At 31.3% G+C, this 14,310-nt stretch overlaps 1 protein-coding gene across 1 annotated transcript; it reads left to right on the top strand.

The window, feature by feature from the left end:
- Positions 1-2,982: 2,982 nt before the first annotated feature.
- Positions 2,983-13,295, top strand: LOC125811510 (probable LRR receptor-like serine/threonine-protein kinase At1g53430). Its single transcript, XM_049491015.1, has 24 exons — positions 2,983-3,098; positions 5,415-5,592; positions 6,435-6,506; positions 6,743-6,811; positions 6,897-6,968; positions 7,061-7,132; positions 7,452-7,523; positions 7,596-7,667; positions 7,801-7,872; positions 8,048-8,119; positions 8,218-8,286; positions 8,980-9,048; positions 9,158-9,223; positions 9,424-9,483; positions 9,594-9,641; positions 9,744-9,793; positions 9,992-10,359; positions 10,541-10,736; positions 10,817-10,960; positions 11,290-11,408; positions 11,590-11,800; positions 11,886-12,123; positions 12,247-12,397; positions 12,647-13,295. The coding sequence occupies exons 1-24, from the start codon at positions 2,999-3,001 to the stop codon at positions 13,067-13,069; spliced, it is 3,063 nt and encodes a 1,020-aa protein (XP_049346972.1). The 5' UTR covers positions 2,983-2,998; the 3' UTR covers positions 13,070-13,295.
- The last annotated feature ends 1,015 nt before the right edge of the window (positions 13,296-14,310 follow it).

Raw genomic sequence — 14,310 nt, 5'->3', positions numbered from 1 at the left:
ATATTCACCCATGAGTGCTACTTAATGGAATGAATTATATCATTTAAATTGATCATAAATTTGATAAGAAGGTGTATATATTTTTCTTACTATCCATACTCAAAACCTTAACTATTAAGTTAATGTTCACTACAACAAAAACAACTTTTAGCGGCAATAAATAGACACATTAATAAAGAATGCTAAGTTTTTACCGGCATTAGTTAAGTGTCATTAGATTCAATGTCGCTAAAGGCTTTAGGGACATATACAAAGAGTGTTAATTGCCGCTAAAAATACATATTTAAGGCAATTGAGCTATTGTCGTTAATTAATTGCTGCTAAAGATCATTTTTGATGTAGTGGTTTTTTTATTTTTCTTATTTGATGATGGCCAAATTAAAATTTCAATTTGAGGTTTGAAACTTAGCATCGATAATCCATCACTTTATTTTTTTTACTCTTCTTCCTTCTTCTTTTTTTTGTGTGAAATTTGTTATTTTTTGTCTTAAATAATTAATCTATTGTGTAGAAAATAAATTTTCTTGTTAGTGTATAAATTTTATAAAATAAATTTAAGGGCCTCTTAATATGATTTTGCCTTAGGCCATGAAATCTGTTGAACCGCCCCTGTCAATATTCACAAAGAAAAAAAAAAGTTTCTTGTTATTTACCTTCTTTCCTTGGTATGTTAGGTACTATTGATCTTCATATTATTTCGTTATTGTTACTGTTCTTGTATTTTTTTATTCAAATTATTTGAAAATTTAAATATTTTATTTTAAAACGAGGAGACAAGATATGATACGGTTTGTATACACTCTATTCGCTTTTAAACTCTACTTATGAAATTACATTAAACATGTTATTATTGTCAAAGGATTAAAAGGAAAAAGTTAGAAGAGAAATGATAAATTCAAATACTTGCATATATAATTTGGTCATAGTTCATACCTCATAATTCTCTATCACAATTCTTGTGGAGGAAATTGGAGTACAAGATTAACACACTTAATGTTAAGAGAAACAAATATGCAAACTCATAAATTTCCCTAATTTGTTTCCACAACCTTAAAATCCTCTTTAGGAAGAATGGAAGATGCACTTTTTCCCCATTAATGTAAACCCTAACCATCAGAAAAAACATGTGATGTATTTATACACATTATAATATAAATATACAAGATTTATATAAAGGACAAAATAATGAGTTAGCGGATTAATTAGTACACTTTTTGTGTATGAACCCAACTTAATATAACTATTTTCAACGGACTACTATTTATCTATGCATCCAATCTAATACGTAACTATTTTCAACTGACTTTTAATAATTTTAAAATAAAATTTATATATTTAAAAATTACAATAGGTCAACGAATGATATTAAAAATTGTAAACATTATAAGCAAATTAAAAGATTTGACAAATATTACAAAGTGAATATCTTTTTTATTTTCCTCTTCTAGAGAGGTTTGGAGATTGGATGCATCATTGCTGCAAAGTATCTAAAGAAAATTTATGGATAGTACATATTATTTAATATGCATATGGAGGTCAAAATCAAGGTGCCCCCAACCCCCAAACCACCCACCCTACCAACACAATTTCTTTTACTAATATATTGTTTTTGAGGGAGAAAAGCTTGTTTCCAAAATGTACAACAAGTGAATAGAAAACTAAAATCAAGAGTAAACTAAACCAACTACTCCATGCAGACCTTGATCAATTTGGTTGTCTTTAATTGATAAAAAAGGGGATGATTGCACTGTTAGCTCTTCACTTGTTAATATATTAGTATATTTTTGGTCCTCATAATATTTAGCTATACCATTACTTAGATATGAAATCTAATTTGAAGGAAATAGTACATTTCGATTAACTCTTCATCATTTTCATTTGTTTGAGCGATATATATTTCGATGATATTCATTTTTAGATTAAGAGATCCAACTCACATCGAACCTAATGCATATATCAACTAGTTAAAGTTTAAATATGTTTAACCAGAATTTAAAGATATTTGAGGGACTAAATTTTTTAAATTCTCTTAAAAAGATATAAATAAAATAAAGCTTATCAATAAAATATTTAGACTTTGACTTGTGAATAAAAAGGTACGCTAGCAATAGTTGAATCCGAAAAGGGTCCTTTGTCAGAGAAGTCGACGTCAAAAACATTTTATTTATTTATAGAAAGACCATTTTGTAGAGAAATTGACAAAATGGTGAAAAGTATATTTGACGGTAGATTTAAAATAGTTTCTTAAGAATTAATTGAGTAATTTTAATATTTTAAATAATTAAACGTGAATTTTTTTAATTTCTATCAAATTTTAATTGAAACTATAAATATTTTTAAAAACTAGAAACACACACAAAAAATAAACACCAAAATTCGCAATATCAAATGGTATATTAAACATAAACATAGACAAAACATCTATCTCAAAAAGTTACATCAGACTCTTGAAATATACTAAAAATAATACAATAAACTACTTCCAAAATGAGTTTTTGTTTCTATTTTTGTTGTTTTAATTAAATTAATTAACAACATAATAATATACCTAGTGTGATTTCATAAGGAGAATATGGAGATGACAAGATGCACTCAATCTTACGATGTGCAAGATAAAAAAGTTATTTCCAATATGATTTAAAAGTATTCACTTTTAAACTCGAATGATAATTAAGGAACTATTTTGAAATTACTATAAAAAATAAGGGTTCATTTTTGTAATAATTTTCTCTCTAAAAACTCATTCCTAACTCTCTTCAATTATTATTATACTATCCAACACTTATCTCCTCCTTTTCTCCATGCCCGCCTTTCATTTCAAGGCTTCAACAACAACTTAACTTATTCTTCATTAATGGTTAGTAAATCTACCATCTTTCATATCTTGTTTTTCATTTTCCTGTTTTATAAATTAACTAACAATATTGTTTATCCCTTTTTATTTTATACAGTATTCGGGATTAACAACTTGAAATTGAATTTCTTCGTCTGAGCAATAATGGATACTACTTGTATCAGATTTTGTGCTTTATTTCTCTTTCTATATTTGCTTTCTACATTGAGATCTGTTGACGCTCAACTTTTGCCAGAAGATGAAGGTAGTTACCATTTCCTCTTCTTTTTACAGTTTCTACTAATTAGTGATTTTTTTCTCTTTCTTCCTCTTTTTATTTCATCCCTTGGTAGTATTCGAATTCAATTTTCTTCAAATAAACAATAATTACTGTTAGTTGACTGATCGATAAATTTATTCAATATTGATGTGCAATTTTATTTGTGAAATCTGATTTTCTTCTTGGGTTTGCATAGTTTTCCTAATTTTGGCTTTACTTTTTGGGATCTGAATGGTAAAACTGTACTTCATATTTTCCTGTTGCAGATTGCTTCGTAGTATCCCTGTCAGTTTTTTTTTTTTTGGTTTCGTCGGCTTTTGCTACTGTTGTGGTCAGCATATTGAGGCGGACACTTGAATTGGTATTGATCTGTATAATTGTGGCGTTTAGATTTACGAATTGACTAACCCAATCATTTTTACATGATGTAAAAACTATAGATTATAATATTGGCTGAAGTTTATATTTGAATTTTGACAAGTGAAACAGGATAAATATAAATAAATGGAGGGGGTAATACTTCTTATCTCAAAAAGTTTTTTTTTTAAGAAAAGTTAAATAAAAAACTACACATTCTGTTTTGTAGTAATTGTATTTAATTATATCTTTATATTAAATATAATTTCTTCTTATATCTTATATTTTTTTTAATGGACTTAAAATAAACTAAAAAATACCTAATAATTATAATTAATTGAACGACTATACGAAATATTAACTTTGTGTATATGTTTGTTTGTGTTCGTTGATTTTTCAACATTACTAAATGGTTAACATCAATATAGTATTACATAAAGTAGTCTTGCGTCATGAAAAGAAATTCCTTTCTAAACTTTTTCTTTCAATTATTGATCTTTATATGTTTGTATGTTCTGTGCAATGAAAGTGAATTTATTTTTGACAACTTTCTGTAGGGGTCATTTGGTAGAGTGTATTAATAAAAATAATATTTATATTAATTTTTTTTATTTGATACATTTTCTTATGTAATGTATAACTATTAATATATTAAGGAGTGAATTACTAATACAATAAATTTTTATTAATTTTTATAAAAATTAAAGTGATGGCTGCGTTGAATGTCTACTTTGAGAAGCCAATCACATGTTGCATTTTTTTTATTAATTTGTTGTGGACTGCTTTGACTATTCATCAATCTATAAGATGCCAATCACATGCTGCTTTTAGCAAGTTGTTTGTTGATTTATTCAATCAGTTAATGCAATTCCCTTTTCTCTCTCCCCTCCAACCAACCAACAAAATTTACTGCTATGAGTACATCTATAAGAAAAAAAGGCTTATAAAGGGTGAAAATCATTTACCAACTCCCATCTTAATTTTGGACAATAGACATTTTTTTTTTATACTATTCTAATCGGTGAAGTTATTAATTCCTTTATTTCTTTTTATTTGTCGTAATTTTCTTTTTTGAGAGTGAGATATATCAATTTTGATAAATATTTTAAAATGTATTTTTTTATCATATTGATATGAGAAAAAATGCAATTTATAATATTTTTCGTTTAATAATTTTTTGAATATTTAAATTTTAATTAAAAAATATTGAATTAATCTAATCTAATTTAACTTTGAAAATGAGTCAATTGACTCTTGAAAAGTAAATCATGACAACTATTTTAGAATGGAGGAAATATTAATAATTAAGATAGGTTTAAAGAGAGATAGAAGTTGTTGTTAATAAGGCTTAAAAGACGTATAACATTAACGTGAGGTAATGCAAATCATTAGAGGTGGTTGTATTCGTGATTGTGTACTCTTTTTATGTGTTTGTGTTGAAATGTGGATCTAGGATATAAGGCAATCTATATGTTATATGTATGTAAAAAATTAAAAATTCAGAAGAAAAATAAAAAACATGTACAGTAACATATACCCCTTCAAATCATGGGTTCAACTATGTTTTATAGGCTTGAATTTTTTAATTTAATAAGTAACAACTACTGATCACCCTATCCTTCACTTTTTATAATACCAATGAGGTCTTAGTGCTTACCATTTTGGGTGTATATTTTCTTAAATTTGATTGTTCAAAGTTTTTGAAAATGATTCTCTAGATGAAATTAGAAAAAAAAGAAGTGAAACTTCACACTTACTGTCTAATCAAGTTTTATATATGAAATTTGTCCATTGCTAAATTTTGTGTTTTCTTAAGAGTGGAAGATTGATGGATTGGGAAGTTTTATATAGCTCAAGTATGCAAGAGTTTGATTTGCTCTTGGAGACTAACAACAGTTTATTATATTGTAAAGATTGTGAATTAATTTAACTTTGATGTGACAGTACAAGTTCTGGAAACAATATCATCGAAACTTGGGAACAGATATTGGAATGTCAACCGATCCTCTTGCTCACTGAGTAGTGGTTTTAACTGGACGGATCCTACTTATGATAAAATTATGAGCAACATAACATGTGATTGTTCATTCAATAACAGCTCAGTTTGCCATGTTGTAACAATGTAAGCTCTGCTTTGATCTTTAAAACTTCACAATTTACTCAATGTTTTATAGCTAAACAAATGCTATGATAGATTGACTACTATAAACTTCAAAAGTTTTGTAGCTATACCATATATTATGATCACTTCCTTTATTTCTTAAATTGCATACATATTTAAACTTTACCACATGAATTAGAATGGAGGGAGTAATCATGAATAGGTCCTTAGTGCATCACTGATTACCTTATGACTGTCATAATCCCCGAGTCTATACCCAAAGCTATCACCACCATAGCCTAAGAAGTGCAAACTTTAGACTTCGTATATAACCTAGATCTCTAATTAGTATTCTACCTGGGGAGCCATCCTGAGTGAATGTTATATATCCAGAGTTCCGTCTCTCTTCCCTCGTGCTATCACCAAATTACCCTTTGCAATCCTCCATGAATCTGCATTAGAAGTGACAACACAACCAATATCTGATAATTGACTAACATAAACTAAATTTCGTGCTAGTTTTTGGTACATGTTGAACTTTCTTCTGTTTCAGCTTTCCACGCTCATTAAACTATTTTTTATCACTTTATCATGGTTAGTTAGTACACATTTTTATTTCATTAAATCACTTAACTATGATAAGTTATTAATTTGATATAAATGCCCGGTGCGTGTAAATGTTTACATGTAAAGATAGTCCAAGAACAATGTCCTCTTGTGATTTATATTCCATTGAGTCTTAGATCTTCAAAATGATTGCATAGTTTACGCCCTCTTACATTTTTTTATTTTCTAACTGAACTCCTTTACCAATAGGCGTTAAGAAATTCTTTTGATTTCTTCTACATTTTTTGTTGATACAGCCAATTGAAGGGTCTTAATATGACGGGAATTCTGCCTCCAGAATTTGCAAATCTTACTCATCTGCGAGAATTGTGAGTATCAGTTAATAGAGACACCCATAGGATTTCTCTCCTTTCTGATTACAGAAACTTGTATGAGTTTTATTCAATTTTTCCTTATAAAATCATAACAGTAACAAGTTAATTGTTTGTTGCTTTATATGAAACAAAGTCTATTGAATTGTGTAAACCATATCCTTAAAAAGTGAAAGTTTAATGTGGATCATAATATGCAAAACTGGAGGCTCAATCAATTTTGGCATTTCCAGAGATCTGTCTCGTAATTACTTAAATGGATCAATTCCCTCAAGTTATGGCCAGCTTCGCCTCACTATTTTGTAAGTTCTTTTCTGTTTAATCTTTTAAAAGATTTCCAGTAAAGAGATTTTTTTTTTGATATTTTGTTCAAACTCATATGTATAGGTCACTCTTGGGTAACCGTATCAGTGGGCCGATTCCCGAGGAGTTAGGTGACATTTCCACACTGGAAGAACTGTAAGTTGAAGATATTGCATACTTCCTTTAACTTTCTGAATACTTTTGGTGTATCTAATTGGATGTCACATTGATGAATTGGATATTTTCAGAAATTTGGAAAATAATCTACTTGAAGGACCTCTTCCTCCAAACCTTGGTAGTTTGAGCCGCCTGAGAGAACTGTAAGACATAGTAACCATATATTCAATGTCTACTATTTACTTATTGTTACTTCTATTCCAAATTATTTGGCACTTTTTGCTTCCCAATAGTCAAACTAAAATGCATTTTCTCACCATTTTGATTTGAAAAGAACTGTAACATATAGTACTTTTGTATAGCTTCTGGAGATTTTTAACATAAAGAAAGAGTTAATCAAGTCTAATTTAGCTCCAAAAGTTGGTCAAATTGTATCAAACATAAGCAAAAAAGTGCCAATCAAATCAGGACGAGTTGTGTGATTTTTCCGTTATCATGGTTAATTGATGGATCATTTTGCAGGTTTCTTTCTGCCAATAATCTCAATGGAACTATACCTGAGAACTTCATCAATCTTAAGAACATGACAGACTTGTAAGCAAGAAAATGTTAGAAGTAACATTTGACTTTTGTGCGTCATTCTCTTAACTCTTGGTCTGTTTGCAGTAGGATAGATGGGAATAGCATATCTGGAACCATACCAGATTTTATTGGCAATTGGACCAAAATGGATAGATTGTAAGTATGCATCTGATAGTTGTAAATATTGATGCAATTTTCTTCTCCCTGAAGGATTCTAAACTTTTAAAAAAAGTAAAAATATAGTGGCATACACAGATTGTAATTGCAATTATCATGAAACTTTTTGCAGAGACATTCAGGGAACGTCAATGGAGGGACCTATTCCTGCTTCAATATCCCAGTTGGAAAATATGACCCAGTTGTAAGTACACACTTCTCTCGTGTTACCTGCTTTTAAAGTCAAATAACTGTTAAATTCACTTTCAAGCTCCCTTTTCTTTTATTATAATAGAAAGAATAAATTAAAAGGGAAAATCTCTTGAGAAACGAACATTGAAGGCTATAGCAGAGGTTCTCATGTGCATTTTTGTTTTCAGGAGAATATCTGATTTGAGAGGAGAACAAATGCAATTCCCAAATCTTACAGGCTTGACGAAAATGACAAGGCTGTGAGTAGTATATGCTTGTAGTTGGAAATTTAGCTATTACATCTATTCATCATGATGTCGTATGCTCAAGGTTCTTTAATTTGATTTTAATGATGCAGGACTTTGAGAAATTGCTCAATTTCTGGTCCTATTCCGAGATATGTAGGTGACATGCGTTTGAAACTTTTGTAAGTTTGTCATCTTTTTATTGTTTTAATCATTCTTCTTTTATGGGAAACTTTTTTTCCAGCAAATTCTGTGTTTTGGCTCTTCTATATTTTAGTTTATCAAGAGTACTAGAACATAGAAGTCTCGGTGAGATGTTTTCAGAGATGGCATAGCTATTGCATTGGAATATAAATATTCTTGTGCTGACTACCTTTTCTTCAGAAGTTGGAGCTTATAAGATACTAGTTTTACTATTCTATCTAATTGTGAATAGGACTGCCAAGTGTAACATTAGACTTAGAGGTTGTTATACCTGATTTATTGATTTATCTAGTCAGAACAAATAAGATGCTTTCTATATTAATAATAAGAAGGATTCAATTGAAAATGTGAAGTCCCATTTAAGGTAATAGCAACGATTTAGCAACTGGTGCTAACGAAAGTTGAGTTAACAGGATGCAGTTTTTCTAGTTTGTCATCTCTTCTTTCTGCAACAAAGTATATATATTCATCGAAATTCGTAAAATTTTAACTCAAGCCTGGAATCACCCTTCATTTTATAAAAGGAAATTCTTCTACATACCATTGCATTCCTCGTAGTTGCATGATGGAGCAAAGATTTTTACTTATTGTCTGGATACCAAAGTGGTTTGCTTTGCTGTCTGCTTTGATGCTAATCCTGCCTACTTCTGATAAGAGTTATTCATATTCAGGGACCTGAGCAACAACATGCTGAATGGTACAATCCTAGATGCATTTGAGCAGATGGATTTTGATAACATGTAGGTACCTTGCAGTGAAACCTTTACAAGTTGAAGCATAAATCTTGTACATTCTTTTCTCAAAGTTTTCATTTGGTTATAACAAGCAAAAGTTTTATCTGCGATGTAGGTTTCTTGGTAACAATGCATTAAGCGGAGCAATTCCCAGCTGGATGTTTAGTAAAAGAGAGAACATGTTGGTATTTGCTCAATTTGTTCCGATTTCCTCGTCTTAGTAGTAAAATTTGGTTATTTTCACAGTTAGCTCCCGAACAAAAATGCCACACTTCAAAGTTTAACAGTTTTTCCCCCGAAACTTTTTGTTTGCTGCAAGGATGCATTTACAAGAATTTGGTGTCTTCTAAGTGCATGACAGCTAAAATCGTTTTTATGCAGGGATATATCATACAACAATTTCACACAAATATCTACTCCAGTATGCGATTCCTCTACCTTGTGAGCATTGTTCTTCTTCGTTTGGAACCTACATTCATATACTATTTTTTTTATAAGTGAAAATTTTGGTCCTTTAACTACATTACTTACAAACCTTCCTTCTTTAACAGAAACTTAGCTGCCAGCTATTCAAATACAATAAACACGCTCAACAACTCGTAAGTCCTCCTAAATGTTGTCTTATGCATCAACTGCTAGTTTGTTCGATGCTTTCTGTCTATTGTTTATAATTATGTGGATTAATCTATTTGAAATTGCAGGGATGCTTGGTGTTCTATGAAACCCCTCATTTGTCCCACAGAAACGAAATGTAAGAGTTACAGCCTATAAACCTTTTTTTTATACTCGGAAATTCTTAACTTGACCCTTGAGAGGGCCTGAAGTAGCAGTTTGTCAAAGGACCTCAGGGGTGGCAGCCTGTGCACTTTTAAGTACAAAAGCATAGCCTTGGAGTTGAGAGATAATTTCACAACTCTTCCTCATGTTATGCTCTTTATGTCAATTGCAGATACTTCGCTATTCATAAACTGTGGAGGACCTAGAACTTCATTTGAGGGAAACGATTATGAGGGGGACACGACCGATAGAGGTCCATCATATTTTTCTTCGCCCTCCGACAGATGGGCTTTCAGCAGTTCAGGAGTGTACGTGGGTCTTCAAGCTGCCAGTTATGTTGCAACAAATACATTTTCACTGGATGTGTCCGGTCCTGACTTTTACAATACAGCACGCCTTGCCCCTAATTCTCTCAAATATTATGGGCTTTGCCTACGAGGAGGTAGCTACAGAGTGCGCCTTCACTTTGCTGAAATAATGTTTTCTAATGACTCAACATATAGCAGCCTTGGAAGACGGATATTTGATGTAGCAATACAAGTAAGTTTGAGGCCTAACTTCTTTTGTAAATAATAATTAGTAACTTAAAATGTTTTTATTCAGTTCTGATATGATTTGGTACTTGAATGTTGATATACTGAGTTCTGATATGATTGGAAGCTTTCTGATTTAATATTGAAAGTACCAATTTTAATGTGGTATATTTTGATTTCTTACACAGGGGAGAGTAGTTTTGAGGGATTTCAACATTATGGAGGAAGCTAACGGTGTTGGAAAAGTCATTACCAAGGACTTTGCTGATGTTACTGTTAGTAGCACTCTGGAGATTCACTTGTATTGGACCGGGAAGGGGACTAACGCTATTCCAGACAGAGGTGTATATGGACCACTGATTTCAGCTATCACAGTGACACCAAGTCCGTATATCTCTGCGTATAGACTTTAAACTTATTTTCCCACAATCTTATCTTAATAAATTCCCACTTTGTTGTTGCAGACTTTAAAGTTGATACTGGTAGTGGCTTACCTGTCGGAGCTGTTATTGGCATTGTACTCGCTTCAATTGTGGTGGTTCTGCTAGTTTTATTTGCTCTGTGGAAGAAAGGCATTTTTGGAGGGAAAAATAATCAAGAAGAATTAGGTAATACATACTTAAAAGAAATTTTTTCACTCTTTCCATTTGATAAAATGGGGAGCTTCTGTTGTGATAAATAGAATTATTTACGAGATTTCTAGCTGCGACAGACAAATAATTATCTCCCCGTAACTGACCAGCATAGAGATGATTGTTCTGTTGGTGGATTGACATCATGACATATCATAGATAGTTAGCACACAACTAAATGCTCATGACTGCTTAAACTGTCTTCGTCATACAGATGTTCATTCTTTTAAAAATTGTTGTTCATCACACAGATGTTTTAGAAGATCTATGTATACTGACGTTTGCAATATTCTTCTCATTTACAGAACTCAGAGCCCTTGATTTACAAACAGGTCATTTTAGACTTAGACAAATTAAAGCTGCTACAAATAACTTTGATCCTGCCAACAAAATTGGTGAAGGAGGGTTTGGACCAGTTTACAAGGTATCAATTCTCTATCCATACTGATTTTGCACAAGGACAGCTTGTGGTTCTTTGGTGATATTTCCTACTGGTTATCCTTGATGTCACGTTTATAGGAAAATAGAGTAGTAATAGTTGAAGTAACCCATATCCTTCTTCTGTCTGTAATATGATCGTTGTGAATTAATCTTGCTATCTGTAGGGTGTACTCGCCGATGGTGCCATCATAGCTGTTAAGCAGCTGTCTTCCAAGTCGAAGCAAGGAAATCGTGAATTTGTCAATGAGATAGGCATGATTTCAGCTCTACAACACCCAAACCTTGTCAAGCTTTACGGTTGTTGCATAGAAGGGAACCAGTTATTAGTGATATACGAATACATGGAAAATAACTGTCTTGCTCGAGCTCTCTTTGGTAATGCTTTGCAACAACATTTTAAGAATCATTAATGAGGCAGTGATAGTTTATGCTTTACATTCCTCTAATTCTCGTTTCTTAGGCCGTGACGACCAGAGGTTGAACATAGACTGGGCAACCAGAAAAAGGATATGCTCAGGAATAGCAAAAGGGTTAGCTTACCTTCATGAAGAATCAAGGTTGAAAATAGTCCACAGAGATATTAAGTGTACGAATGTTCTTCTTGATAAGGATCTGAACGCTAAGATTTCAGATTTTGGATTGGCTAAATTAGATGAAGAAGAGAACACTCATATTAGCACCCGAATTGCTGGAACAGTGTAAGCCTTCTTATCATAACTGTCTTTGTAATATCATGTGATGAGAGAGTAACAGTTCTGAGCGTTTAAATTTGTTCATAATCAACAGTACTATGGTTTACGTTTCTTTTTCTTTTTTTGAAGAGGTTATATGGCTCCGGAGTATGCAATGAGAGGCTACTTGACAGATAAAGCTGATGTTTATAGCTTTGGAGTTGTTTTATTAGAGATTGTCAGTGGGAAAAGCAACACAAACTACAGGCCAAAAGAGGAATTTGTTTACCTTCTTGACTGGGTAAACTATCTTTTTACTGTACTGGCATTCCCAAATGTGTTCTTTACTTTCTTTAACTCTGTGTACGTTAAAACTAGACAAACTAATTGATACGAAGGGAGTATTTGCTTTGATACCTCCAAAGAAAATATTAGAATCAAAGTTGTTTCATTAGTTCTGTTCACATTGTTATGGCGTTGTTAGTTTTTCTTTTCTCCAATTTCATCCTGATATGTGGATGTCAATGTTTGTTTTCTCTTTGTCATGCAGGCTTACGTCCTACAAGAACAGGGAAATCTGTTAGAACTAGTGGATCCACGTCTCGGTACCAATTACTCCAAAAAAGAGGCAATGCGGATGATAAATATTTCTCTTTTGTGCACAAATCCCTCTCCTACTCTCCGACCATCCATGTCTTCAGTAGTGAGTATGCTCGAAGGAAAACTCCCCGTGCAAGCACCAATAATCAAACGCACTACATCAGACGATGAAATGAGATTTAAATCATTCGAAAAACTTTCACATGACAGTCAAACAACACAAGTATCAACATACTCTCAGGACAGTCAAGGACAAAGTATGAATGCACCTTGGAGTGATTCCTCAGTCTCAGTGTCTGTCCCTGGTAAAGATGGAAATGTTACTTCCACAAGTAGGCTTCTTCCAGATCTTTATAATGTAAACTTGGATTGAATCATTGAAAATTACATTTTGATTTCCATCATGTAATTATCTAACTGTAACTTCACACAGGTCCAGATACTTTCTTTTTGTGTGTATACTCCAACTTGTTCAATTGTGGTCCATGATGTTTTTGTAAAATGTATGTTACAATTCTTATTAGTTAGTTCAATTGAAATATAATTTACTTAATAATTATGTATCAATTATTTTTATAATATCATATATGAATCTATATATTTTTTTTAAAAATGATTTCTCTTCTATTGTCAGATACTTGTATTAGAGTTTGACTAATTCAGATTTGTGCCTCAAAGGGCTCCATTCAGAGATAATAGCTCCTTACCAAGGATTATTTTCATACCCATAACTCAAACGAGACCTTTGATTGGTTTAAGCTATATTTATTGGACACTATATTTTTAAAAATTAATATGTAACTTGAATACCAAATTACAAATAAAATTTAGTCATATACCTTTTAGACATATATTTGTCGAATATTAATGTTATGTTTTTGTTGAATATTAACTTTGTAATTTTATTTGTGCAACTAAATTAAACATTTGTAATTACATTTATAATTATGTTATGACAAACAAACATATCGTTGTAATTACCAGCTGTACAGTTACTATTCTGATAGTAATTACACCAAATCTAGTTATGGGATGACTTTTCAAATAGACTTTTAATCTTCTCATGAAAATCATCTTTCATGTTGTTAAAAATGTTTGTGGTGAAAATCACACACACCTTCCAATTCTATGCTTTTGGATATAAGTATAGTTAATAATAAGAGAAAATTAGGACGGAAGGAGTAATATATTTTCAACAGATAGCAATGGACAGTCATCAAATGTTAGGTAGTATTTGGTTTTAATTAGTATGGCCTTTTGCACAATACTTGGACTTTTCGAAATTGGCAAGAAACTACTACTATATATTTTCATTAAAAATTAAATAGTAAGTACTATTCTTATGTTAGACAATGTGTCTTTCGTCAAATCTTACCTTTCTCAATATTATATATACACTAGGAAATTTCTTAATTCACAAGTCATATTTAATATAAGATACAAAGAATTTGTGATTTTGTTATTGTTATTTCAAAGGGTGTGTATTGACCCTTTGGTTTTTAGTTGAGATACTCTTTTAACTTTCTTCTGTTTTTCTAAAGCATCAAAACGGCTGGTTATTATTGATTAATACGTCTTTTATAGTAATACTACCTGCTATTATTGTCTGATTTG

This window comes from Solanum verrucosum, unplaced genomic scaffold (assembly GCF_900185275.1).
Source record: "Solanum verrucosum unplaced genomic scaffold, falcon-dt-bn FXZP01000238.1, whole genome shotgun sequence".
NCBI classification, from domain to species: domain Eukaryota; kingdom Viridiplantae; phylum Streptophyta; class Magnoliopsida; order Solanales; family Solanaceae; genus Solanum; species Solanum verrucosum.
The sequence above is the reverse complement of the archived record's forward strand: the minus strand, read 5'-3'. Positions and strand labels throughout refer to the sequence as shown.